Source organism: Podarcis bocagei (genome assembly GCF_964188305.1).
Source record: "Podarcis bocagei genome assembly, chromosome: 8".
Classification (NCBI taxonomy): domain Eukaryota; kingdom Metazoa; phylum Chordata; class Lepidosauria; order Squamata; family Lacertidae; genus Podarcis; species Podarcis bocagei.
This window is the reverse complement of record NC_138133.1, coordinates 26246720-26272867: the sequence shown is the minus strand read 5'-3', so window position 1 is coordinate 26272867 and position 26148 is coordinate 26246720. Positions and strand designations below refer to the sequence as shown.

The window sequence follows — 26148 nt, the reverse complement described above, 5'->3', positions numbered from 1 at the left end:
ACAAGGTCAAGAGGTCAAGACACGAAAGCTTTAGCAACTAATCCACACCTAATGACCCTCCTAAGTGGTACTCAGAATATCACTCAAGTAATCACTCAAGATATCCCTCAAGTAATTAATGAACAAAAGAAGAAAAGGCACATTAACCTAGGAACTTCCTATCTGCCCAGAACGTTGGAGGCTATACACCACACCCCCTCAACAGTATTTATAGGAACTCAAACACTGAGATCCTGCTCTGTTCTAGTAACAAGAAGCCGAAAGCACCAGCCTGAAGATGACGAGTGAGACCTCGTCGAAACGTCGCCTAGACACCCCAACTCTTACACGGGAAGACACCCGAAGACACCAAAACCTACATTCCTGTACCCGTGAAAATCTACGAAAGCATATATATATATATATATATATATATATATATATATATATATATATTACATACTCTATATGAAAAAATAATAATTACTTTATACTTAGAACATGTAAAAGCAGTAGATAAGAATTTAAAACCTCAGAATACAATGAAACAATGTACAAATTGACTTTTGCAGTTTGTATACGTTAATAATATGCACGACTGGGACCCATCCTCTTGAGAAGGCTTCTCTAAAATAAAGTAAGCCTCAAAATTAATGTCCATGGGAAGGACAGTAGCTGGAATATGGGAGGTAGGGATGGGGGAGAAATTCATTTTTAGCACATTAAAGGCAAACCTCCCTAATTTCTAAAATGATACAAGAACGGAAACACAGCCATCCTCTGAATTTTGCAATGTAGTTCGCCCACCAAGTAATGTGTACAAAAATTAGGGTATACTAGGGTAAAATAAATGGAACGCGGGTGGTGCTGTGGGTTAAACCACAGAGCCTAGGACTTGCCGATCAGAAGGTCGGCAGTTCGAATCCCTGCGACGGGGTGAGCTCCTGTTGCTCGGTCCCTGCTCCTGCCAACCTAGCAGTTCGAAAGCACGTCAAAGTGCAAGTAGATAAATAGGTACTGCTCTGGTGGGAAGGTAAACGGCATTTCCGTGCGCTGCTCTGATTCGCTAGTCATGCTGGCCACATGACCCAGAAGCTGTGCGCCAGCTCCCTCGGCCAATAAAGCGAGATGAGGGCCGCAACCCCAGAGTCGGCCACGACTGGACCTAATGGTCAGGGGTCCCTTTATCTTTACCTTTAGGGTAAAATAAACTGTGTGTTTGCTCACCTCTATGCAAATCACTGGCTGCTGGTGGTAGGGAAATGCATTTAAAACATTTGGATGGCTTCTCTGCTCATCCACAAGCTCACATCTCTTGGTCCTTCCTTTCATATAAGCAAAATGTTAAGCATGTATATATTTGCAGGATTAAAACAAAAAAGAGCACAATCCAGTGGGCTGCCTGTTTAGGAGCTTCCCATTCTTATTAGTTATAAATACACTGCATGCCCAGGGCAATTTTTTTTACAAGATGAGAGTAAGAAAGGAGCTCCTGTATTGTCCAGGCTCTGGATTAAGCCGAGACTATGCTGATGTAGTAGAATCTTAGGCAGCCTTCCCAAACCCGGTGCTCCACCCAAATGTTTTTAACTGCAATTTCCATCCCTGACTATTGGACATGCTTGCTGGAGCTGATGGGAGCTGGAGCCTAAATCATCTTGAGAAAGGCTGGTCTTAGATCCAGCTAGCTACCCCCAAATTTCTCAAACTTCCCGTAACATCAAATGGTACTTGTTCTTCCTTTCTCATTCCGTGCAGATGTACGATGAAATTGTTGAAGCACTTGAGGAAGCAGCAAAAGATGACTCTGTAATTACGGTTTTCACAGGTACTACCCTTCGCTGTATTCTCTATCAAGTTTGTTTTTCTTTCAAAATCCCAGTATTCAAATAATAATAATAATAATAAACAATTTATTTATACCCCACCCATCTGAATGGGTTTCCCCAGCCACTCTGGGCAGCTCCCAACAGAATATTAAAAACACGATAAAACATCAAACATAAAAAAACTTCCTTAAACAGGGCTGCCTTCAGATTTCTTCTAAAAGTCAGATAGCTGTTTATTTCCTTGACATCTGATGGGAGGGCGTTCCACAAGTCGGGCGCCACTACCGAGAAGACTTGGTCCTTTTCCTTGTGCGCTGTGCCTACAGAGAACACAAAGGAACTGGTGCAAATCTGAAGGTGGCAAAGTGTCCCAGAAGGAATGTATTAATGTATGAGATGGGGGGTATGGTTTTCATATGGCTTAATTGAAGTGTGTGTGCTCCCAGAGAGGAAATCCTGGTGAATTTTCTCCTCCTTGATGGCTCTTGAGCTGAGTTGTGTTGAGCTAAGCCGTGGTTTCGCTTCATGTGTCCTCGGAACCCAGGCTCAAGATTAGCTCCTCCAGACAAACCCTGAGCTGCAGCCTGGATAGCTCAGTTGGTTAGAGCGTGGCGCTGATAACAGCAAGGTTGCAGGTTCAATCCCCGTTTGGGACAGCTGCATAGCCTTGTATTGCAGGGGTTTGGACTAGATGATCCTCAGGGTCCCTTCCAACTCTTTGAGTCTGATTCATTGATAGGGCTAAACCTGGTTGCAGATTGTGGTTAGTCTGGAGAGAGTTTGGGGCTCAGCGAGTCTCTGCAGCAAAACCGCCAAGGAGAAGCAAAGCAGCGGGTTCCCCTCTCTAGTAGCCCACACATTTGATTTTTCTTTCTTCTGTACCTGTATAAAACCACATTTGCTCTACAGATGATAGCGTCGTCAAGGAGGGAATCCTAAAAAAACACCCAGCTCTGATCCAGCAGAAGGGGAGTGAGGTGATTACCACCAGTTTCCCCTTCCCCTTACAGGTCCCAAAGTCCCCTCCCCAGCTCCCCACAGCAGTTTTTCTGAAGGCAGAGGGAGGGGAATTGGCGAAAATGTGCTCCGCTCCATTTACCAGCAGAAGCCTCCAATAGATGGGAGCCCAATTATTTTCAGAGACCATATAATCAAGTAGAAACATTGCAACTGGAAGGTTCTTAATTGGTTAAATACTTGTTAAGCTTTTGAGCCACCTTGAAGTAACTGAGAGCTCAATTCAGCCAAAGATGGAATTTTAATGTTCTATTGACTTTCCTGGAGTAGTTAAACATGCGTTCACTATCTTCCATTTGAAATCAGAGAGGCATAAAAAAATCCTACATGTTTTATTGTGCCCATAACAAGCTAAATGCTTAAACTGAGAATGTTCATTCGTGAACATCGTCTGGCTATTTTCCATTTGTGTTTATTTCACCAGCTCAGAAGTCCTGATGTGTGTGCTTGTTTACAGGTAATGGAGATTACTACTGTAGTGGAAATGACCTGAACAACTTTGCTAACCTCCCAGCAAATGGATTAGAGGAGATGGCAAAGAATTCTGCAGAAATGCTCAAGTACGACTTGTTTTGCATTGTGTTGAAATGCATACCAGACATGCAGAATGTGTGGTGGGAGAGGGACACTGCATTTTAAGACATTTTGAAAAAAGAGAAAACTGAAATGTGTAGCCTGATCTTGCTTACTTAGAAGCAAATACCTCTGGAGTTCAGTGGGGTTGCCCCTGAGTAAGCGTGCAAAGGATTGCACCTTTTGATAAATTCTCGGCATTAGAAGCAGTGGCTTTTTTCACAGGAGCTCAACTGATGTGTGTATTTTGTGTGGAACAGAAATTGTGCAGCCCAAGAAAACGCAAGTTATGGGAGAGTTTGTATCTATTCCCTTTGTAAGTTAACAAGTGAAAGGTTTTTGTCGTACACATTATGAATAACAATGCAGTTGAGAAGGACCTGATACATCTATGTAAAAACAATTTTAAACATACCAACTCTGTATTACTTACCTATGATTATTTCCATATCCAATTTGAAAATTAATGCATGCATAATATATAAATTTAATAAAATACATAAATTTTAAGACTACTTAGCAACTTCAAGTGGAACAACTAAATTAAACAAAGGGCCCCATAGAATTCAGCTAATATCATTGATGGTGTTCTTGAATTTTGTTTCTATAGAGCCTCCCAAATCTTGCATTTTGGGGGAAGCTGGTCACAGAGATTAGCACCACCACAGGTGACAGGGTATAGTGCTGGATCCTAAATTATGCCTTCTTTTTGTATTTGTAGGGGAGACTGAGCAAATTGTGTTGAAGGCTTTTGTTATAACTAGTTGATGAGGGCCCATTCGTTGCTGTGAATGGATGGAAGGATGCTTCCTCAATTAGTTTGCAGGGCTAGTATATGAAAGCTCTGTTTGCTGTCACTTGAGAGAAACACACCCATCCTGTACAGACCTTTAAAAGATCAGCCTGACTCTGGAAGGTTTTGACTTGGACTGCCAGCTAAAACCAAGCAGAACCCCCTACATCAAGAAGTATCTCTTATATGAAGTACTTCCTGTTTGCCCTGTTATCAGGGATTGACCAAAATATCTAGAAGCACCCTGAAAGCAACGTGAACCTTTGGCATTCATTATAGCTGCAGTATAGGAGAATGCAAACCTCCCATTAAAGTATTTAATTGCTCTGGTGCAGTCAGTTTTGAGTTCACAGATGCCAACTTTGCACTGACCGAGAGGGTACAATACTTCCCACTTCTCTATCTTTAAAAAAATCCAAAAACAAACCACTAGTAGCATCTTCATTATACTGTGGAGTCTTTCAAGTTCAAGAGACTGACATTATCTGCTTTCATTTATGTGCCACTTAACACACTACCTTTTCACAGTTTTACAGCCCAATGTGTCTGCTGCACTTTGAAATAATGATGTCAAACAAAGGCAAAAACCCTGATGTCAAACAAAGGCAAAAACCCTCCTTTCCCAGGGCCCTTTAGAGAGGGTCTGGAAAGTGGGTGCATCATTATCGTGATTCGCTGTGAGGGATCGCAGCATGATGAAAATCAATCATTGGGAGGAGAAGTGGTTTTGCCTTTAGGCCTCAAGTAAAACACAAAATGGCTGAGATGTATCGTTGGGCAATAGCTGGCATGTGTGTTGTGATGTGGGGAAATTGCTGACACTGTGTGGAAGAATGTTCCACTACATAAAGGTAAAGGTAAAGGGACCCCTGACTATTAGGTCCAGTCCTGGCCGACTCTGGGGTTGTGGCGCTCATCTCGTTTTATTGGCCGAGGGAGCCGGCGTACAGCTGGTCATGTGGCCAGCATGACTAAGCCGCTTCTGGCGAATCAGAGCAGTGCACGGAAACGCCATTTACCCTCCCACCGGAGCGGTACCTATTTATCTACTTGCACTTTGACGTGCTTTCGAACTGCTAGGTTGGCAGGAGCAGGGACTGAGCAACAGGAGCTCACCCCGTCGCGGGGATTCGAACCGCCGACCTTCTTATCGGCAAGTTCTAGGCTCTGTGGTTTAACCGACAGCACCACCCGAGCCCCCCATTCCACTATATAGTCATTCTATTCTGTTCCTTTCTCTTTCCAGAGACTTTGTCGACCATTTCATTGATTTTCCTAAGCCATTAATCGCTGTGGTGAATGGGCCAGCTGTGGGTATTGCTGTAACTCTCCTTGGGCTGTTTGACGTGGTGTATGCTACTGACAGGGTAAGTTTTCTGCATGAATGTCTGACCCCCCCCCACACTTCCAATCCAGTATTGGGCTCTCATAGAAATTGAAGTTATTTAGAGTGAAAAATTATTTATTCAGTTTGTGCACTGAGTTTCCTTCCAAATGGAGACTTGAGACAGCTGACAGCATAATAAAATGTATGACTCAGTATAAAAAAGGGAAATACAAAGATTCTTTCCCCTTTACATCAGTAAAAAAATGTGTTGGCTCAACTTTCCTGCCTGTTGGTATGAGCTGTGACCATTTAGAAATACTGCCTGAAAGAGGCTTCCAGAACTTGCTGCCCTCCGTGAGTTCATCTGAACGTCAGTAGCTAAGCTGGATTTTGGCAAAGAGAGCAAAGCTTCCCTGGTTCTCTTTGCCCTTATTTTCTCCTGGCATCTCAGTTTCAGATGGGACACGAGCTGCGGGTAGAAAATGTGGTGTGCAATGTTTTCCTACGTTGGTCCAATTAGAAATGCAGAATTATAGTGCTTCTGCACTGATATACTCTCTGTCTAGTTATCTCCCGCTTGGACTACTGCAACACGATCTACATGGGGCTACCTTTGAAGGTGACCTGGAAACTACGACTAATCCAGAATGCGGCAGCAAGACTGGTGACTGGGAGCTGCCGCTGAGACCATATAACACCGGTCCTGAAAGACCTACATTGGCTTCCAGTACGTTTCCGAGCACAATTCAAAGTGTTGGTGCTGACCTTGAAAGCCCTAAACGGACTCAGCCCAAGTATACCTGAAGGAGCGTCTCCATCCCCATCACTCTGCCCAGACACTGAGGTCCAGCGCTGAGGACCTTCTGGCGGTTCCCTCACTGCAAGAAGTGAGGTTACAGGGAACCAGGCAGAGGGCCTACTTGGTAGTGGCGCCCGCCCTGTGGACGGCCTCCCATCAGATGTCAAGGAAATAACTATCTGACTTTTGGAAGACATGTAATGGCAGCCCTGTTTAGGGACGTTCTTAATGTTTGATGTTTTATCGTGTTTTTAATATTCTGCTGGGAGCTGTCCAGAGTGGCTGGGGAAACCCAGCCAGATGGTTGGGGTGTGTGTATTATTATTATTATTATTATTATTATTATTATTATTATTATTATTATTATTATTATTATCATCATCATCATCATCATCATCATCTCCCTCTCTCATTCTTTTCTCTGTTCTGTTATGTTTGAGAGCATACAATGCTTTCTGTACAAGTAAGGATTTATAAACATCATTACTGTGGATGATTCAGGTCCAAAACATGTATTGTCACTGACTGTGTCTGTCCCCTGTCATTTATACAAAGAACTGTGAACTTCAGTGTGTCAAGCACATGTCCAAAGCCACTTGTGGTCTCATTCTGGATGACAGCTGTAATTGGGTCGCTGTTCAATTGTGTCTCAGAAGTCAAAGGCAGGCTCTATTGTTCCTTCTGCATACCATGCAAACCATGGAAAGGTTGACTTTTGTGGCTAGGGCTGCACATACTATTATCTAACCGCATATAGAAACCCTCATGCAATTTAAAAGGGATATTGACAAGCTGGAATGTGTGCAGTGGAGGGCAACCAAGATGACCAAGGGTCTGGAAGCCAAAGCTTGATGAGGGAGTTGAGTATGTTTAGCCTGGAAAATAGGAGGCTGAGAGGAGATATGATAGCCATCATCAGAGATCTCAAGGGCTGTCACATGGAAGAGGGCGCAAGCTTGCTTTCTCCTGCTCTGGAGGCTTCAAGTTACAAGAAAGCAGATTTTGAGTAAACATCAACAAGAACTTTCTACAGTAAGAGCTGTTTGACAGCGGAATGGACTCCCATAGGAAGTTGTGGACTCTCCTTCCTTGGAGATGTTTAAGCAGAGGACGCATGGCCATCTGTCATGGATGCTTTAGCTGAGATTCCTGCGTTGCAGGCGGTTGGACCCCTTCCAACTCTGCAATTCTATTATTCTAATTCAGGATATAAAAGGACAGCTAGATATTGTATGCTATTTGAAAGTGACAGCATTCTAAAGCAAGAGTCTTTTTCCTTCACAGGCGACATTTCACACCCCCTTTAGCAAGCTGGGCCAGAGTCCGGAAGGATGTTCCTCATACACGTTTCCAAAAATGATGGGCGTATCCAAGGTAAGAGAGATACATTTTTGTCTTTTTGAGGGTTGTTTTGAGAGAAGTGCCTTCTGCGCTTTGCTCAGGTAGCCACTGAGCCCTATTCAAGGAGTTAAACAACTTGCGCGGGGGCTGAAAAGCCACACACGCTGTCGCCACCAGCCTCATCTCTGGGGCTGAGCACACTTGGGAGCCTCCTGCACCCCTTCCCACTGAACACACGAAGGTTAGGAATAGTGCCAGACCATTGAACATGCTAGCCAAGAATTGACTGGCAGCAGCTGACTGGAGAGTCTCAGGTGAGCTCTTTCCCTTTCAGGATGAGTTATTCCCATCACCCGAATGCTTCCGTTTAGGAACGTTTCGGCTCCTGAACACCAAAAACCCGGAAGTAAATGTTCCGGTTTTTTGATGTTTTTTGGAAGCCGAACATCCGACACAGCTTCTGCTTGAGTGCAGGAAGCTCCCGCAACGAATCGGAAGCCACGCCTCAGTTTTGGAAGCCGAACGGGCTTCAGAAGTGGTTTACGTTCGACAATCGAGGTTTGACTGTATTACTGGAGGTGGCAGGGACTGAGCTTGGGATCCAATGCATGTACTCTAAAGGTAAAGGTAAAGGTAAAGGGACCCCTGACCATTGGGGCCAGTCGTGGCCGACTCTGGGGTTGCGGCGCTCATCTCGCTTTATTGGCCGAGGGAGCCAGCATACAGCTTCCGGGTCGTGTGGCCAGCATGACTAAGCTGCTTCTGGCGAACCAGAGCAGTGCACGGAAACACCATTTACCCTCCCACCGGAGCGGTACCTATTTATCTACTTGCACTTTGACATGCTTTCACACTGCTAGGTTGGCAGGAGCAGGGACTGAGCAACAGGAGCTCACCCCGTTGCGGGGATTTGAACTGCTGACCTTCTGATCAGCAAGTCCTAGGCTCTGTGGTTTAACCCACAGCGCCACCCGCATCCCACTGCATGTACTCTACCAGTGCGCTATTGTGTGTTTAACAAAGCACAAAGGTTAGCGGACGGCAGCGAAAGAACAAACTGGGACTGACAGTTTTATTTATTGCTTCTGTTTGCCACTAGCATTTTGCCCAAGTAATCGTTTTCTTGTTTTCCTTTCTTTCAGGCCACTGAGATGCTGCTTTTCAACAAGAAGCTGACCGCAGCAGAAGCCTGTTCGCAAGGGCTTGTGACAGAGGTTTTCCCTGACCAGGTTTTCCAGAAGGAAGTGTGGGCACGGCTGAAAGCTTACGCAAGCCTTCCCAAAAATGTTAGTTTTTTAAAAAAAATTAAAATGCTTATTTTCCAGGCTGTAAACATACGGGTTTGCTCATCTTTCTTCTAACACATTCCACAACCACAGGAGAGCTACCGTTCCCAGAACCTTTAGCTCCAAAGTAGTTCCATTGTGCATTTCTTAGGTTTTGGCTGCATGGATGCCAACATAGCTTGCTTCTGGCGCCTGGCCGTATTGCATACATAACTCCACTAGCGATTTCCGTTCTCCAGGTGCCAGTTCTTGTGTAGCTAACATGGTGCTATCTGCGCACAAGAGGATGGTATTGGGGTGTGTGCTTGGGTGAGCCCCAATGTTTGCAGGAATTAGAAAGGAAAGCTTTAGGGGAAAGCCCTAAGGGAGAAACCCCAAAACATCAACAGTTTCAGAATGCTGAGTGGCTATTGGTGGCAAGGATGGGCATCTGGGAAGGAGGAATTTGAATGGAATATCCTGAAATAAGCATGGCTGGTTGGAGGACTGAACAGGAAATCGCTCCACACTGTAACATTTTGTTGCAGGTCCTGCTTGTAAATAAACTATTCTTAAGCTCATGGTAGTGAGCAAATCATGCTTGGAGGTTAGTATTGTTTCTGTTTTAAATAGGGAAATTGAGACTGAGAAAATAATGGCTTTTCTGCTGTTGTCTCTGCTCTGCCTTTTTATTTACGTGCATCTGCAAAACAGCTGTTGGAAATGCACAAAAGAGGGGGGTTTTTTTGAGACCAGCCGATGTACAGCTTTGATATTTAATTCAGATAGTTTAATTCAGATATTTAATTCAGATAGTTTTCCAACCTACCACATAGAACTTTCATAGATCCAACATTACTCTGTCCATAAATGTGGGAAATAATAATGAAAGGCGGGCTATAAATCTTCTAATAAATAAGTTATAAATAACTTGCAATGTAATTTGACCGTGACCTCCTCAAGGCTATGCATGTGGCAAAAGATTTATGTTGCTCCAAAGAAATATTTATTCAGGGGGAAAACAACATAAATCTACTCATATTAAGGGAGTAAGAAGGAAAAAAGGATTTCAGCTAACACTTGGACTTTGACCTAAATATTAAAATATAATAATTAATAAGCATATTTAAAATTTGACAAAAAAAACCTATATTCTGAGAAAACTTGCCCATAAAATCCTGAAACATCTCTAAAGGCCTGCTAATGTTTTACAGTGATGTAAAAAAATAATATTCACATGGCTGGAATGTTTGGCTTTGTGTTTGTTGTTTTCTTTCTCTTTTGGCCTTTTATTGATAATTTTTGCAGGGTGGATGGGGACTGTTCTTTCAAACACATGTCTATCTTTGACCTTTTCAAATCCTTGTGAGTTTTTTTGTGGGCCTTCTGTCAGGCAGTGGAGATACAACAGTAATTATTAAACTCTGGCTTTCATCTGTCAGTTTCACCTGCTTTTCTATGATCTATTGATTGGCCACATCACTTAAAAAACTTTAGTGGTCATTAACATCTTTCTCTTGTCACAGAGGGCAATTTTTATAGCCTTATTGATTTAGTTTTCTAATTCATATGGTTAAAATCCTCTCAAAACGTGAAAGTACGAATTACACAATATTGCACTTCAGTGTGAAATGCATGTGCTTCGTTCATCTGGGGATTATGTGCTCAGAATAAAAGAATCGGATCAGGAAAAAATAGCCTGAACGTGTCTTATTTCCCACTTTCCTTTTTTAAAAAAATTCCCTTAAGCCATTTTATTTTCTCTCTGCTTTGGGAGTTCTAGAAGAAAAATATATACAGTAACAGCAACTTCAAAATGACCCATTTATAGCAGAGTCAGTTTTAACAAGTATTGATGTAAGCGCTGATTTTGGATATTATCCTGGTTTGCATATTTCTCTGTCTCCAACCAATCCAGAAACCATCAGATCTGACAGATCTGTTTGACTCCAACTAATAGTACCATCTATGAAGTTCTTCTTCCATCTGTTTGTAGATTCAGGGTATTGGTTTCTTACTGAGGATACCATTGACACTAAATGCCGTTCGGCAGTTTAACTCTGGTGAGCTTTCTGTACTGTGCAAAATTTGCAGGACCACTCAATGGAAATTATTACAAGCAGAAAAGCACGGCAAGACCAGCATTATCAATCTTACCTGCTTTTCATCTTGTATATGCTAACAAAGTCACTCGTGGTGATAGTCTTGGTCCTGTTTAAACAGAAGAGAATTTCCTGTGCTGTTTTTTCGTGCTGCACTATAATCTGCTTAAAGCACAAACTTATACACACACACACAGATACACTTTTCAGGTTTATACATTTCAATTTCACTAATTTTACAATCATTTTAACATTTCAAAACTTGACGTCCTTCCCCCTCTTTCTGCGGTTCCTTAAATTTATTTTTAATACCTTCTGCATATCCAGATTAATTTACGTTTGCTCATTTATTCATCTAATGTAAATATTTACTCTTATTGAACAGCAGGTTATTACAATAATCCTGCTAATGTTCTTATCTGTTTACGGTTTATCTGTAAATGTTCAATAAACTATTTACATTTGCACGTGCAACCTTTTTGCTACATTATGCCTGAAGCCTTAGGTTGGAACCTCAGCAAACATGTGATCCTAACACAGGTTTGCCGACCTTAACTTGGAGGCACTGGGAGGGAAGCAATCAACCCTTTTTATCCACTAGCTTCTTTCAGGGCAAAGCTGCTGCTGTTGGGTAGAGAGAAATATAGGAGCCCCCTTCACACTAATCCATTGTACCCTGCACCCATCCTAACCCCCAAACCCCAAATTTGTATTACCAGCCAGATTTGAGATTTTGTCGCTTGGAATTGCACATTCCACATTTAACGATGGAATTTTTATTTATTTATTTCTCTCTCCAGAGTTTGGCAGTCTCCAAGCAGTTGATGCGAAGCATGGAAAAAGAGAAGCTCCATGAAGTTAACTCCCAAGAGTGCGAATGTCTCAAAGGAAGATGGCTGTCCGATGAGTGCATGAACGCCATAATGAGCTTCTTTCAGAAGTCCAAGCTCTGATCCCTTGCCAACTGTGCAGAAAGAAATGTCTGTAGAATAGTTCTGTTCCTCTTACCAGAAGACTTAAATTTCATTCAACGAATCCTTTGAATACATATCCACGTTGTGCCTTAACAGGGACGAGCGTAATCCGTTTAACGTGCAGGTGGCACCTTCGCTCCTAACGTTGTCAAGCTTCTCATTTTTGGGAATTTCCGTCTTTTGTATTTGGACATGAATTTGTGGTGCCAGAAACATCGTATTCCTCCCTCTGGGCACTCAGGTGGGAAGGCGCTCACTGCTTTGCATGCGGAGCGGATTTCTTGGAATACGACGATGACTGTTTGTCTTCCAAAAGGGGTCACTGATTCAATGTCCCCAAACTTTTTAAGCTCTTGAATAACTGATTGTCTGTCATAGTGGGCTGACATGCTATTTGGTGTCCATCTATTGCGAAGCGGGGGGGGGGGGAGAATGTAGCATTCATGTTAGCGGAAAATTTGAATTAAAACATTTACTTACAAATACTTTGGAACCTTATAACAGTTCTGCGTGTTTTGCTATGTTATATGACACTCGCTCAGTGTTGTGGGTTAATACAGTCCTTTTGCAAACCGCGGCAGGCATTTGTGTCCATTTTTGGTCTTTAAATTTAATTCCAGGACAAATAGAAACATCTCTCACTGTAAAGCTGGGAAAGGAATGCTTTGGTTGTTTTAAACAATAAAAGCCAATGGGAAATGTGTGTGTGTGGGGGGGAGAGACGGAGGAGAAGAGGAAGAGGGAAAAGGTTTAGGTGAAGAGTTTCATTCGGTAAACACTCCTGGTATACATTGCAGGAGTTGTAACTTGCTCAGCAGATATTAGGGCCAAGATGATGAAGATTGGCTTTTACTTTGCAGTTGGGTGGGGGAGAAACCTAGCATAGGGATAAGCAAAACCATTTTTCTGCTCGCAGACCTGCCATACTGCATACGACACAACAGAGAATAATCCAGGTCGGCGATTCTCCAGCAGTTTTTGGACAACAGTTCCCATCATCCCTGACCACTGGTCCTGTTAGCTAGGGATGATGGGAGTTGTAGTCCAGAAACAGCTGGCGACCCAAGTTTGGGAAGCCCTGATACAAGCGGAAGGCACAATTGGATTGGCTTAGAACTGGGATGGGAGAACCTGTGGTCCTCCAGATGTTGTGAGACTACAGCTCCAATCATCCCTGACATTTGCCATTCTGCCTGGGGCTGATGGGAGTTTACCCACATTTCTTAGTATAGCAGGCTTCCCCCCACCCCTTGGCTTAGAACAGATACTTAGAGCCACATGTGCTGTTTGCCATTCCATTGAATATGGCGCCCCACTCATAAAACTACACTTCAGTTGAGACCAATTGTTCTTTTTGTGTAACGAGAAAAAAAATACCCTAGAGTGTGGTAGTTGGGATATTATTTTGTTCCACAACTTTCAGTGTTTTGACAAGTATAAATTGCACACGGTGTTCTGCTCCAGAGAGAACATTGCATAAGGAAGTTTGGCCTGATTTTTTCCTGGCCATTTGTTTTAACTTTTCATATTTTGGAGTCTCAAATTTTCACAGGTAGAGATACTTTTCAGAGTTTTAACAAAAGGAATTTTAACTATCTGCCAGACAGTGGCTGAAGGTATAAGTTTTTCATACCCTGTGACTGGGCCAAATCAATTTATAGCATTTAAGAACATAAGAGACAATAAGTTCCCTTCAGGAACAAGAGCATCTACTACAGAAATAACCCAAATATTAGAAGCAAGCCAGAATAAGCTGAGTTCCTGATCCTTATTTCTTGGTTGGGAGGAAACAGAGGAAAATATGCTAATAGCATTCGCCCCTGATTCTTTGAAAGGTGGTGTGAAAACAATGGGTAACACACATTTTTTTTCTGTAAGAAAGGATTATTGTGGCAGATTGCCAAGTTTTTACTGACCCTGTTCATGTGCCTTTTACAGCAGCTTGATATACAAATAAAGATAAGTGAACAAGTAAAGCTTTTTCTGGTGTAGAGACCAGGTGAAACTTTTCCTAAATATTTTCATAACTGCTCTGCTTTGTCAAATTTCTGTGAGTTTAAGGGATGTGGGTGGTGCTGTGGGTTAAACCACAGAGCCTAGGACTTGCTGATCAGAAGGTTGGCGGTTCGAATCTCCACAATGGGGTGAGCTCCCGTTGCTTGGTCCCTGCTCCTGCCAACCTAGCAGTTCGAAAGTGCAAGTAGATAAATAGGTACCACTCTGGCAGGAAGGTAAACGGCATTTCCGTGCGCTGCTCTGGTTCGCCAGAAGCGGCTTAGTCATGCTGGCCACATGACCCGGAAGCTGTACGCTGGCTCCCTCGGCCAGTAAACCGAGATGAGCGCCGCAACCTCAGAGTCGGTCACGACTGGACCTAATGGTCAGGGGTCCCTTTACCTTTACTTTTTTAAGGTGCTAGTAGGAGCAGAACCAGTAACAAGACCAATATGGGACAAAAATGAACGGGTTTGTAATGTGAAAAGAAGCAAAGTAAATAAGTGGTTCTGTCTCTGTCACTCTCTTAAATGAACAAATCAGATAGTGGTATCAATGAAACAACATCTCTCTGACATTTTTTTGCCTGTGGACTCAGTACAGAAATTATTTTCTGCAACTGCACACAGACTTTTGCTGCAACTCTTGCCTCCTCCTGTCGCTTTAAGATTGCCCATTGTCTCTCATCCTTCATCATGCCCAGGCAGAAAGGTCATGTTGTTCCTGCCAACATCCCAAAGCACACACAGAAGGAAAGGTTGCTGCACTTGGACCACAACTCCATCTCTCAATTTCCCAAAGGTGTTACAATCCCTTCTCTGAAATACGTGGCCATCCTCGGATTGGCTGGATTTAGCAACCTGTCACTCAAAGCCACCTGGGCACAAGATGCCTTAAATATCAATAGGGTCCCTGTAACAGTTGTCCCTCTTGAGCCCCTCAACTGGCAATGATGCCAGAAGCTGCCAGCGCCCGAGGCGACTATTGAGAGTTAGGTGTGCTCTGTTCAAGTTTTGCCTAGTCCAATACCTTTTGATCTGCATGCATGCAATTTCTCCTCCTTTCCCTATTGCATGTGCTCCTTGGAATAAGCTGCTCAATTGGATTTATGGGTCACATTGGTTTTGGGACACACTCAAGGTCTGGTAGCCCTCTCTTTTTTGGACAATGCTACTAGTTGTTAAAGGGATGTGGGTGACGCTGTGGGTTAAACCACAGAGCCTAGGGCTTGCCGATCAGAAGGTCGGCAGTTCGAATCCCCGTGACGGGGTGAGCTCATGTTGCTCGGTCCCTGCTCCTGTCAACCTAGCAGTTCAAAAGCACGTCAAAGTGCAAATAGATAAATAGGTACTGCTTTGGCAGGAAGGTAAACGGCGTTTCCGTGCACTGCTCTGGTTCGCCAGAAGTGGCTTAGTCATGCTGGCCACATGACCCGGAAGCTGTACATCGGCTCCCTTGGCCATTAAAGCAGATGAGCGCCGCAACCCCAGAGTCATCCGTGACTGGACCTAATGGTCAGGGGTCCCTTTACCCTTTACTAATTGTTAAATTGCCTGGGAGAGCAGGAGAGAGAGGCTGAAGTGGTCCTGCAAGAGATTTGGAATTCCGCTGGCTGTTCCTCCTCCCAGGGCGACCACCATAAAGCAGTGGGAATCCAACTCCCCTTGCCCTCAGTGATACATATGCCGGAGGCAACAAGTCAAGGGAAAAACAGATCAGGGCAACCACTATCCTTCAGGGGTGGCACTGAAGCATGTGACGCCATTTGCCACAAACCCTAGTTTATGATTGTGGCACCATCCACCACAAACCCTAGCTTATTTTTCTTACTTATTTCTAGCTGGCGAACAAGCTGCAGATAGAGAAGCTGGTCAAGAAGGGAATGGGGCTAGATTTGACTCCCTTACTCTTTCCTTGCTAAATAGCTGATCAGCAGTGTCGTCTCTTTTTTAAAGGGTTTGTGCTCTCGATTGCAATAGTGCAACAGTGTTCATTTTCAGGTGCGATCCTACTGACATGCAAATGCTTGCAGAAATTCCTCGTCTTTATGTCCCAACCATTAAAAAATCGGAGCACTCCATTTTAATTGCCTTGTTGCATATGTCTTCCAGACAGTTAAAGCCATAAACACCTCTTGGTGTGCTGATAGATGTTATGTGTTTATAAACCCTGTATCGACATAGCCTTTGTTCACTGGAGAAGAAGCAAAACAAGAATGAACTGTGGCCATATAGCAAAATCATCCTGGAATAACTTCATTTTTCTGTTCCAAGGGGGAAGCAGGCAGTGGGGATACAGTCACCTTTCCATTGCAGCCTCCACATCAGGATATCTGGTGGCAGGGTAACCTTTGTGTTTATGCAATGTGATGGGCTTTCTAGCTAGAAACTGAGTGTGCACCTATATTATTAGAGATTTGGGGTGGGGAACATTTCCCCCACAAAAAGAAAGTAGAGGATACAAGTATCCCTAAACAAAAAAGAAGTTATACAATAGATGCATTCAAAAAGAAAAAAGAAACACTTTTGTATAATATCCTACCTTGCAGTTATGGTTGCCAGAGGAGCATCGTGTCTGTACACTCCAAAGGCTTTATGTTCCTTGGCAATCTTGTTGGAAATAAATCTTTTTGTTAGGGGCATGTGATCTGGCTCTGGTGAACAGTATGCCCCTTGCAGTAGGTCGCTAGCTGTTTTGAACGTGTCAAAATAGGAGACCTTGTAACCTGAAGAGGGAGGGGCGGAAAACAAGAATTGATTATTGCTTTAAGTATACAGTATTAAAATGGGGTTTGTTGCATTTTTATTTTATTTTGCTGCTCCTGCTGCTGTACCTTTAACAGCAACTAACTTCATCTGATCAGGGAGAATGGTCTCTAAACCCCCAGACCTTCCAGCAGATCACATGGTGTTGGGAGACACCAGAGGTTGATCTTTTTGCCACATGCAGCAACAAAAGGGTGCCAAGGCTCTTCTCATGGTTCCAGAATCAGGAAGTGGAGAAGGAGGACAGACAGACCATCCAAATGACCCTAGTTTCCAGGGAGAGACCCAGATTTATAGAAGCCGTACCGGTTTCTAATTGATCCCGGAATGTCCTGCTTGTCCTTAGGACGTCCGTATTTTCATCAGAGAAATGTTGGAGGGTATGGAGTTATGCGACCCGAGCCAAGGAGATAACTATACAACCTTTAGAACACATCTGAAGACAGCCCTGTATAAGGAAGTTCTTTTTTAATGTTTTATTATGAGCTGCTGGGGCAACCCGGTCAGATGGGCAGGTTATCAATAAATTTATTATTGTTGTTGTTGATGATGAATAGGACATCCCTATTTTCATCAGAGAAATGTTGGAGGGTATGGACACATATATTGGTGTGGTGTCCCAGAGAGTTCTGTACATCTCCACACACACCCCAATGCCACCAATTTATAAGAAGCTGTTTTGAGTGCAGACCCAATGAGCATGAGTCTTCCTCCTCTTCCTTTGGTTTTACAAACTCAGAAGCCTTAGCACAATTCCTCATGGAGGTTGCCTTAGCGCAATTCCCATGGAGGTTGCCCAAGCAACTGGTCTTCTGGTCCAGCAGCTCATCTTCCATCCATCTCCTGACTGGCAGCAGTGGATGCAGACATTGCATAGAAGTACCTTTTTGCAGAAGTTCATTTTAATCATTTTGGCCTCCCATAGATTGTCCCCATACAAGAGTTATCAAACGACAGAGGCGGCCTTCCAGCGATAGTGCAAGCAGAAGAAGGTCTCCCATACATCCTTGCCTTCCTACAGATCAGACTAGATATAGGGCTAGCTCCCAAAATACTCGGGCATAACCATATTTGTCATTAGCCGCAACAGTTCACTAGCCAACCGTCCCATAATCAGATATTTCTTCAGGAGCACCAAGCTCTTGGCACCCCCCCCCCCCCAGTTATCCACAAGTCTGTGCTGGTGGACTTTAACATTCACGCTGGGCTCCCTTGTCAGGAGTGGCTCAGGATTTCATGTCAGCCATGACAACCATGGGTCTGTCCCAAGTAATTTTTGGCCCTACCCATGCTGTAGGGCACACTCTGGACTTGGTTTTCCTCACTGGCTTGGATAGTGGTGGTCTTACGAGTGGAGGAACTTTCTATAGTTCTTTTGTCATGGTCAGATCACACTACCTGGTGGAGCCTCTGCAGTGGTGGGGGACCGATTAAGATGATCCACTCCAGGAGGCTGAGGGATCCAGATGGCTTCCTGATTGCTCATGGGGAGTTTCCTGTTGCCTCGGCAGGTGATTCTGTTGAAGCCCTAGTGGATCTCTGGAATGGAGAAAGACTGGCCAGGCATGGCCAAACTCGGCCCTTCAGATGTTTTGGGACTACAACTCCCATCATCCCTAGCTAACAGGACCAGTGGTCAGAGATGATGGGAATTGTAGTTCTAAAACATCTGGAGGGCCAAGTTAGGCTATGCCTTACTGTGGCTATGGACACCATTTCTCCTGAGCATCCCCTCTCATGAAGTGGAGCCAAACCACACTTCCTGGTTCTGTGGGGAACTGATGACAATGAAACACATGAGACAGCAACTAAAGTGATGTTGATGGAAAACTTAGAAGGAGTCCGGCCGAATACAGGCCAGAGTCTCTTTGAATACCCATTCCATGGCAGTGTAGGGCGTGAAAGCCAGTGTGGTGTAGTGGTTAAGAGAGATAGACTCGTAACCTGGGGAACCGGGTTCGGTTCGCATCTCCGCTCCTCCACATGCAGCTGCTGGGTGACCTTGGGCTAGTCACACTTCTCTGAAGTCTCTCAGTCCCACTCACCTCACAGAGTATTTGTTGTGAGGGAGGAAGGGAAAGGAGAATGTTAGCCGCTTTGAGACTCCTTTGGATAGTGATAAGGCGGGATATCAAATCCAAACTCTTCTTCTTTTTCTCTGCCTCCATTGCATCAGCAAGGAGCTGTCCAGCAGAGCTGTTTCAAGTGGTCAGAGGTCTTTTACACTCTGGCCCAGATTAGGAGAATTTAGACCAGGCTTCCTCAACCTCAGCCCTTCAGATGTTTTTGGCCTACAACTCCCATGATCCCTAGCTAGCAGGAGCAGTGGTCAGGGATGATGGGAATTGCAGTCTCAAAACATCTGGAGGGCTGAGGTTGAGGAAGCCTGATTTAGACTACTCAACTGCCCACCGCGAACAATTTGCTCAGCACTATGCTTGCAAAATTGATTGGATCTGTACTGACTTGGATGCTATAGTTGATAGCCTGCATTTGATCCTTCCTTATGGCCCACAAAGCAGATGAATTCAAATGAAACTGTTTTCCACCTCATTCATGGGGTTCTTTTGACTTTCATTGCACAACTGCACTGAACTGTGGCAGTAGGTTTATGCAGGCTCACTGCTTTGCAGTAAAATTCTGTTTCATTGTAAGTTGTCATTAAATTGTATGGTTTTGTGTTTTTAAACTGTTTTAAATTTTAAGGAGCACCTATTATAAATGTGAAAGAAGCATCTAGCACTGTTACTGGGTAAAATGACTTACAGTTGAATCTTATGGAAATTTACCCAAAAATAAGCCTTATTGATTTCAGTGGCACTTACTCCCAGGGAAGTGTATATAGGATTAGAAGCAAAAATAGACAAGACCATTGTCTTAGGGTAGCAAAATGCTTATAATGATGTGATAGTACTTTTGGAGGTGGTGCATATTTTATATTGGGGAGGGATGGGAAGGCAATATATCTTTTAACTTAACAAATATCATAATGGGGAAGGAATTATCATGGCAAGCTACCATGAACATTGTTTAAATCAAAGCTGCACAGCTTGAATGCTTCTTGTTATTTGTTTTTCTGTCCAGGAATATGCGAGATTTCGTTTTCAATCTCTTTTCATCCCGCCCCCCACCCTTCTGTATTTTACCTCATAAAGTCTCCAGCAAATTAAACATGCCTGTCTCCCAAAATAATGAATTGATTTTTTCCAGATGGACAGTGTTGAAGTTTTCTTTATCTAGGGAAGATTAATTTTATTGAAATACAATCCTTTCTTTATCCCACTTCAGACACTTCTTTAATCTTCTGCAAAGTACTATTAAAGCCATTTCTGGCCTTCATTATCCTCTGCCTTGTGAAAGAGCAGACACACCGTTTCAGGCTGTAGCTGCTAAGAAATTGTGACTCTAGGCATTCATTTTCTGAACCAGCCACATAATTGCTATATTAATATGTGGAAATGTGGTTTAATAATATTTGCCTGTGGCATGCATCCCCTTCAGCCTAAAGGTCTCGTATTTAGGTAATAAATATTGTTTAGTTCTAAGCTTCCTACCAGCACAGCTGTACCTTTCCTGTCCAAAGGCTATTTCATAGAATCATAGAATCATAGAGTTGGAAGAGACCACAAGGGCCATCGAGTCCAACCCCCTGCCAAGCAGGAAACACCATCAGAGCACTCCTGACATATGGTTGTCAAGCCTCTCCTTAAAGACCTCCAAAGAAGGAGACTCCACCACACTCCTTGGCAGCAAATTCCACTGTCGAACAGCTCTTACTGTCAGGAAGTTCTTCCTAATGTTTAGGTGGAATCTTCTTTCTTGTAGTTTGGATCCATTGCTCCGTGTCCGCTTCTCTGGAGCAGCAGAAAACAACCTTTCTCCCTCCTCTATATGACATCCTTTTATATATTTGAACATGGCTATCATATCAGCCCTTAACCTCCTCTTCTCCAGGCTAAACATGCCCAGCTCCCTTAGCCGTTCCTCATAAGGCATCGTTTCCAGGCCTTTGACCATTTTGGTTGCCCTCCTCTGGACACGTTCCAGTTTGTCAGTGTCCTTCTTGAACTGTGGTGCCAAGAACTGGACACAGTACTCCAGGTGAGGTCTGACCAGAGCAGAATACAGTGGCACTATTACTTCCCTTGATCTAGATGCTATACTCCTATTGATGCAGCCCAGAATTGCATTGGCTTTTTTAGCTGCCGCGTCACACTGTTGGCTCATGTCAAGTTTGTGGTCAACCAAGACTCCTAGATCCTTTTCACATGTACTGCTCTCAAGCCAGGTGTCACCCATCTTGTATTTGTGCCTCTCATTTTTTTTGCCCAAGTGCAATACTTTACATTTCTCCCTGTTAAAATTCATCTTGTTTGTTTTGGCCCAGTTCTCTAATCTGTCAAGGTCGTTTTGAAGTGTGATCCTGTCCTCTGGGGTGTTAGCCACCTCTCCCAGTATGGTGTCATCTGCAAATTTGATCAGGATGCCCTTGAGTCCATCATCCAAGTCGTTGATAAAGATGTTGAATAAGACCGGGCCCAAGACAGAACCCTGTGGCACCCCACTAGTCACTCTTCTCCAGGATGAAGAGGAACCATTGATGAGCACCCTTTGGGTTCGGTCAGTCAGCCAGTTACAAATCCACTGAGTGGTAGCATAGTCAAGACCGCATTTTACCAGCTTCTTTACAAGAATATCATGGGGCACCTTGTCGAATGCCTTGCTGAAATCAAGGTAGGCTACATCCACTGCGTTCCCTTCATTTACCAGGCTTGTAATTCTGTCAAAAAACGAGATCAGGTTAGTCTGACATGACTTATTTTTCAGAAATCCATGCTGACTATTGGTGATCACAGCATTCCTTTCTAGGTGCTCACAGACTGTTTGCTTAATGATCTGCTCCAGAATCTTCCCTGGTATTGATGTCAGACTGACTGGGCGATAATTATTTGGGTCCTCTCTTTCCCCCTTTTTGAAAATAGGGACAACATTTGCCCTATCCAGTCTGCTGGGACTTCGCCTGTTCTCCAGGAATTCTCAAAGGTGACTGCCAGTGGTTCTGAGATCACATCTGCCAGTTCTTTTAATACTCTTGGATGCAGTTCATCTGGCCCTGGATACTTGAATACATCTAAACTAGCCAAGTATTCTTGTATGTACTATCTCCTTAGTTATTCTGGGCTGTGTTTCCTCTGCTGAATCATTTGCTCCAAATTCTTCCGGTCAGACATTGTTTTCTTTATCGGAGAAGACTGAGGCAAAGAAGGCATTGAGGAGTTCAGCCCTCTCTGTGTCCCCTGTTTGCATTTCACCATCTTCGCCTCTGAGTGACCCCACTGTTTCTTTGTTCTTCCTTTTGCTACGGACATACCCATAAAAGCCTTTTTTGTTGCTTTTAACCTCTCTAGCAAGCCTGAGTTCATTCTGTGCTTTAGCTTTTCTGACTTTGTGTCTACATGTGCTGGCTATTTGTTTGAATTCCTCTTTGGTGGTTTCTCCCATTTTCCATTTTTTGTACACATCCTTTTTAAATCTTAACTCAGTTAAAAGTTCTTTAGATAGCCACCCTGGCTTCTTTAGGCACCTTCCATGTTTCCATCTCATTGGTATTGCCTGAAGTTGTGCTTTTACTATCTCCCTCTTAACAAACTCCCAGCCATCATGAACTCCCTTTCCTTTTAGTATTACTGTCCATGGGATCTCACCCAGCACTTCCCTAAGTTTTATGAAGTCGGCTTTCTTAAAGTCAAGAAACTGAGTCCTAGTATGCTTGGCTGCTCCTTTCCGCTGTATAGTAAACTTCAGAAGAGCATGATCACTCGCGCCTAATGGTCCTTCCACTTCTACCCCACTAACCAGGTCATCAACATTGGTTAGGACCAGATCTAAAATGGCTGTTCCTCTTGTTGCTTCTCCCACTTTCTGGACAATGAAGTTGTCTGCAAGGCCAGTGAGGAATCTGTTTGACCTTATGCTCATGGCTGAGTTTGACATCCAACAAATATCCGGGTAATTGAAGTCCCCCATTACTACTATCTCCCTTCCTTTTGCATGCTTGGCCACCTGTTCCAGGAGGGTATCATCTATGTCCTCCGTTTGGCTTGGGGATCTATACTAAACTCCCACAATGAGTTCTCTGTTATTCTTCTCTCCCTTAATTTTGACCCAAATGCTCTCACTTTGGCTTTGAGGTTCTAAATCTTGGATCTCTTCACAGGTATACACATCCCTGACATATAACGCCACTCCTCCTCCTTTCTTGTCTGGTCTGTTTCTCTGAAATAGATTGTATCCCTCCATTATTACATTCCAATCGTGGGACTTATCCCACCAGGTTTCAGTGATGCCTATTATGTCATATTTAGTTTGCTGTACCAAGAGCGCAAGCTCATGTTTATTTCCCATGCTTTGCGCATTAGTGTACAGACATTGAAGTCCATTAATCATTCCCCCGTGTCTCTTATTTAAGGATTTTTTCCTCCCACCACTAGGTCTGCGTGCTGTTTGCTCCATTTGGTCTATGACATTTGGATGATCATCTTCATCAATTGATAGACTCCTACCTTCAGGAGCACTGTCTCCCTCTCCCATATTAGTCAGTTTAAAGCCCTCCTGATGAGGTTTCTGAGATTTTTGGCAAAAACATTCCTCCCAACCGTTGTGAGGTGCAGCCTATCGCTTGCCAGAAGTCCATCTTCAAGAAACTGCAGTCCGTGATCTAAGAATCCAAACCGAAGCCAGCTGTTCACTTCCACTATTTTTTCCTCTCTTCCTGTGCCACGGCGTTCAACTGGGAGGACAGATGAGATGACAATTTGTGCATTTAATTGCTTCAATTTCCTGCCCAGAGCCTCGTAGTCTCTTTTGATCTTCTGGAGGCTATTGCTTGCAGTGTTATTGGTTCCCACATGAACTAAGAGGAAGGGGTATTTGTCAGTGGGTTTTATAATTCCTTGCAGTCGTTCAGTTACATCTTGGATCTTAGCCCCGGGGAGACAGCACACCTCCCGAGACATCTTGTCAGGCCCACAGATCACTGCTTCTGTTCCCCTCAGTAGGGAATCCCCTATCACCACTACACGCCTCCTCTTAGGTTTGGTCGGGGTTCTTCCATGAGCTGTCCGTTCCAAGGTCGCCTGCACATTCCCTGAGGACTGACTTTGCTGCTCGTCTTCATATACCTGATCGACTGTAATGAGGGAGATATCCTCAAATGGAGTCTGTTCTTCGTCTTCCATGCTAGGGGAGAGGAATTCAAAGCGATTGTGTATTTCTAAACAATCAGAGCGAACCCTGGGCCTCCTACTTCTTTGAGTCACGTTTCTCCATATATCTGGCACCTGTGTTGGTGAACTAGCCTCCTTCTCAGGGGTGTCCCCTGTCTCCTCCTTGGTGGAGACGGTGTTCTCTGTTGCTTCCAAGAAGAGCTCCAGCTCTCTAATTCTTTGGAGCGTAGCTACACGTTCCTCCAGTTGCTGGACTTTGTCTTCTAAGAGGGCAATCAACATACAATTGCTGCAGGTAAAACTGCCTGCAACCTTTGGCAAGATGGCAAACATTGCACAGGAACCACAGGCGACTGCAGCTGTTCCCTCACCCTCCATCTTGAAAACGTGTCGTTGGGGGTGGCTACAGTGGTCCTCCATCTTAAAAAGAGTGAAGACAGGACCAATAACCCCCCAAAAATACCCCTAGATCTCCTCCAACAAACGTTTGAGACTAGCTCCCCTAAATCTAAAGCTCTGATAAGCTTTAAACACTGTCAATCTCTGTTCCCATTTTAGTAATAGTGACAGTTACAGTATATATCTCCAAGTTTTCATTTCAGTAAATATTTTCCTATTCCTCTTCTTTAAAACCACCCCTTAACCTTTTCCCTTAAAAACAGCCTGGCGTGCAGACATTAGGACCAGCAACTCTTATTTCCAGTGAAGCAAAATATAGTCTGCACGTACTTCTTTCCTGGTCTTCATAAGCACACCGAAGAAGCAGCTCTCTCAGAGGGTCTTGCAAATTGCCACAAAGTGAGGAAAGCTTTTGGAACACCTGACATATGTCTTCCTCCTTATCGCAGCTGCTTAATTTCTGATAAATGACCAGTGGTGGCAAGTTCAGCTTCGATCTTGTCACCCACCTGGTGCCTGAACTGAAGATTCTCTTGCTTACTTTCTGGTTCGTGGGGAGTGGCGGCAAGTTCGGAGGAGAGGTCTTCACAGGCATATTTATTCCTCTTTTCCTGTTCAAAAAGGTTTGTTAGGAATGTAGCTACCACCCAGTGGAGCACAGCAAACATGTTTGTTTCTCTTTCTGTGCCAGAGGCTTTTCCCAGCCCTTGCTATGAATTCCAGACATCACAAGAGCAATGTGACATCACAAACAGAAGGTTGGGGAGGTGTTGGGTGGAAGAAACTATATTGTAGGAACATGCTCAATGTAGCTATTATTATTATTATTATTATTATTATTATTATTATTATTATTAAATTTATATACCGTCTTATACCCGCAGGTCTCAGGGCGGTTCACAGAATAAAATAAAAACTACCGTATTTTCCCATGTATAAGACTAGGGTTTTTTTTAACCAAAAAATTAGGTTTAAAATTGGGGCTTGTCTTATACACGGGTAGTGCTGAGGGGTGTTTTCTTGGGGGCATCTTATAGATGGAAAAATACGGTATATAACCACAAAATACATAATCAAAATAAAAACAACAACAACCCTATAACACTCCCCCCCCTCAAAAAAAACCCCTCACATTTTAAAAGGGCATAGGATGTCAATCAAATTAAAGAAAGGCCTGGTTAAAAAGGAACGTTTTTGCCTGGCGCCTAAAGGTGTATAATGAAGGTGCCAGGCAAACTTCCCTGGGGAGAGCATTCTACAGAAGGGGAGCCACTGCAGAGAAGGCCCGTTCTCGTGTTGCCACCCTCCGGGCCTCTCGAGGAGGGCCTCAGAAGATGATCTCAGGGACTGGGCAGGTTCCTATGGAAAGAGGCGCTCCTTGAGGTATTGCGGTCCTGAGCTGTTTAAGGATTTATAGGTCAAAACCAGCTACCATTCCCCCAACCCCATAATCAATGTCAGCCAAATTTTGCTTTAGCTAGACAGAACAGTTGTTGTTGTTCTTAAACAAAATTTATATAATGCTTGGTTATAAGGAAACCTCTAAGCGGTGGCAGAACCACGCCTTAACATTCAACACACATTTAAAGCACATCCCAAAGAATCCTGAGAACTATAATTTGTTAAGGGCGCTGGGAATTGTAGTTCCGAAATGGAGAAACTACGGTTCCCAGGATTTCGGGTGGGGAGTCATGCGGTTTAAATGTGCAGTGAATATGCTTTAAATGTATGGTGTGCATCTGGCAATAGATGCGCTACTCCTGT

The 26148-nt window shown here is 43.8% G+C and overlaps 2 protein-coding genes and 1 long non-coding RNA gene across 6 annotated transcripts in view; 1 reads left to right on the top strand and 2 right to left on the bottom strand.

The window, feature by feature from the left end:
- LOC308593798 (enoyl-CoA delta isomerase 2-like) overlaps window positions 1-11978 on the top strand; it is a gene marked incomplete at its 3' end in the record, with an annotated part of 35739 nt that extends 23761 nt beyond the window's left edge. For all 4 annotated transcript variants that reach the window (XM_081206502.1, XM_081206501.1, XM_081206500.1 and 1 more), the window contains exons 5-10: window positions 1738-1807; window positions 3283-3385; window positions 5438-5558; window positions 7602-7691; window positions 8801-8944; window positions 11826-11978. In XM_081206502.1, the coding sequence (XP_081062628.1) occupies window positions 1738-1807; window positions 3283-3385; window positions 5438-5558; window positions 7602-7691; window positions 8801-8944; window positions 11826-11978 (681 nt within the window). The remainder of the gene's footprint in view (window positions 1-1737; window positions 1808-3282; window positions 3386-5437; window positions 5559-7601; window positions 7692-8800; window positions 8945-11825) is intronic.
- LOC308594081 lies at window positions 9625-11833 on the bottom strand. The gene is made up of 2 exons (XR_014011300.1): window positions 11778-11833; window positions 9625-10981 (listed from the first exon to the last, which is right to left on the bottom strand). It is a non-coding gene; the product is annotated as an uncharacterized lncRNA (long non-coding RNA).
- Window positions 11979-12111: 133 nt separating the features above from the next.
- Window positions 12112-25066, bottom strand: LOC308593859 (testis expressed protein 56-like). Its single transcript, XM_081206627.1, has 3 exons — window positions 24715-25066; window positions 16536-16719; window positions 12112-12404 (listed from the first exon to the last, which is right to left on the bottom strand). The coding sequence occupies exons 1-3, from the start codon at window positions 24977-24979 to the stop codon at window positions 12113-12115; spliced, it is 741 nt and encodes a 246-aa protein (XP_081062753.1). The 5' UTR covers window positions 24980-25066; the 3' UTR covers window position 12112.
- Window positions 25067-26148: the final 1082 nt, after the last annotated feature.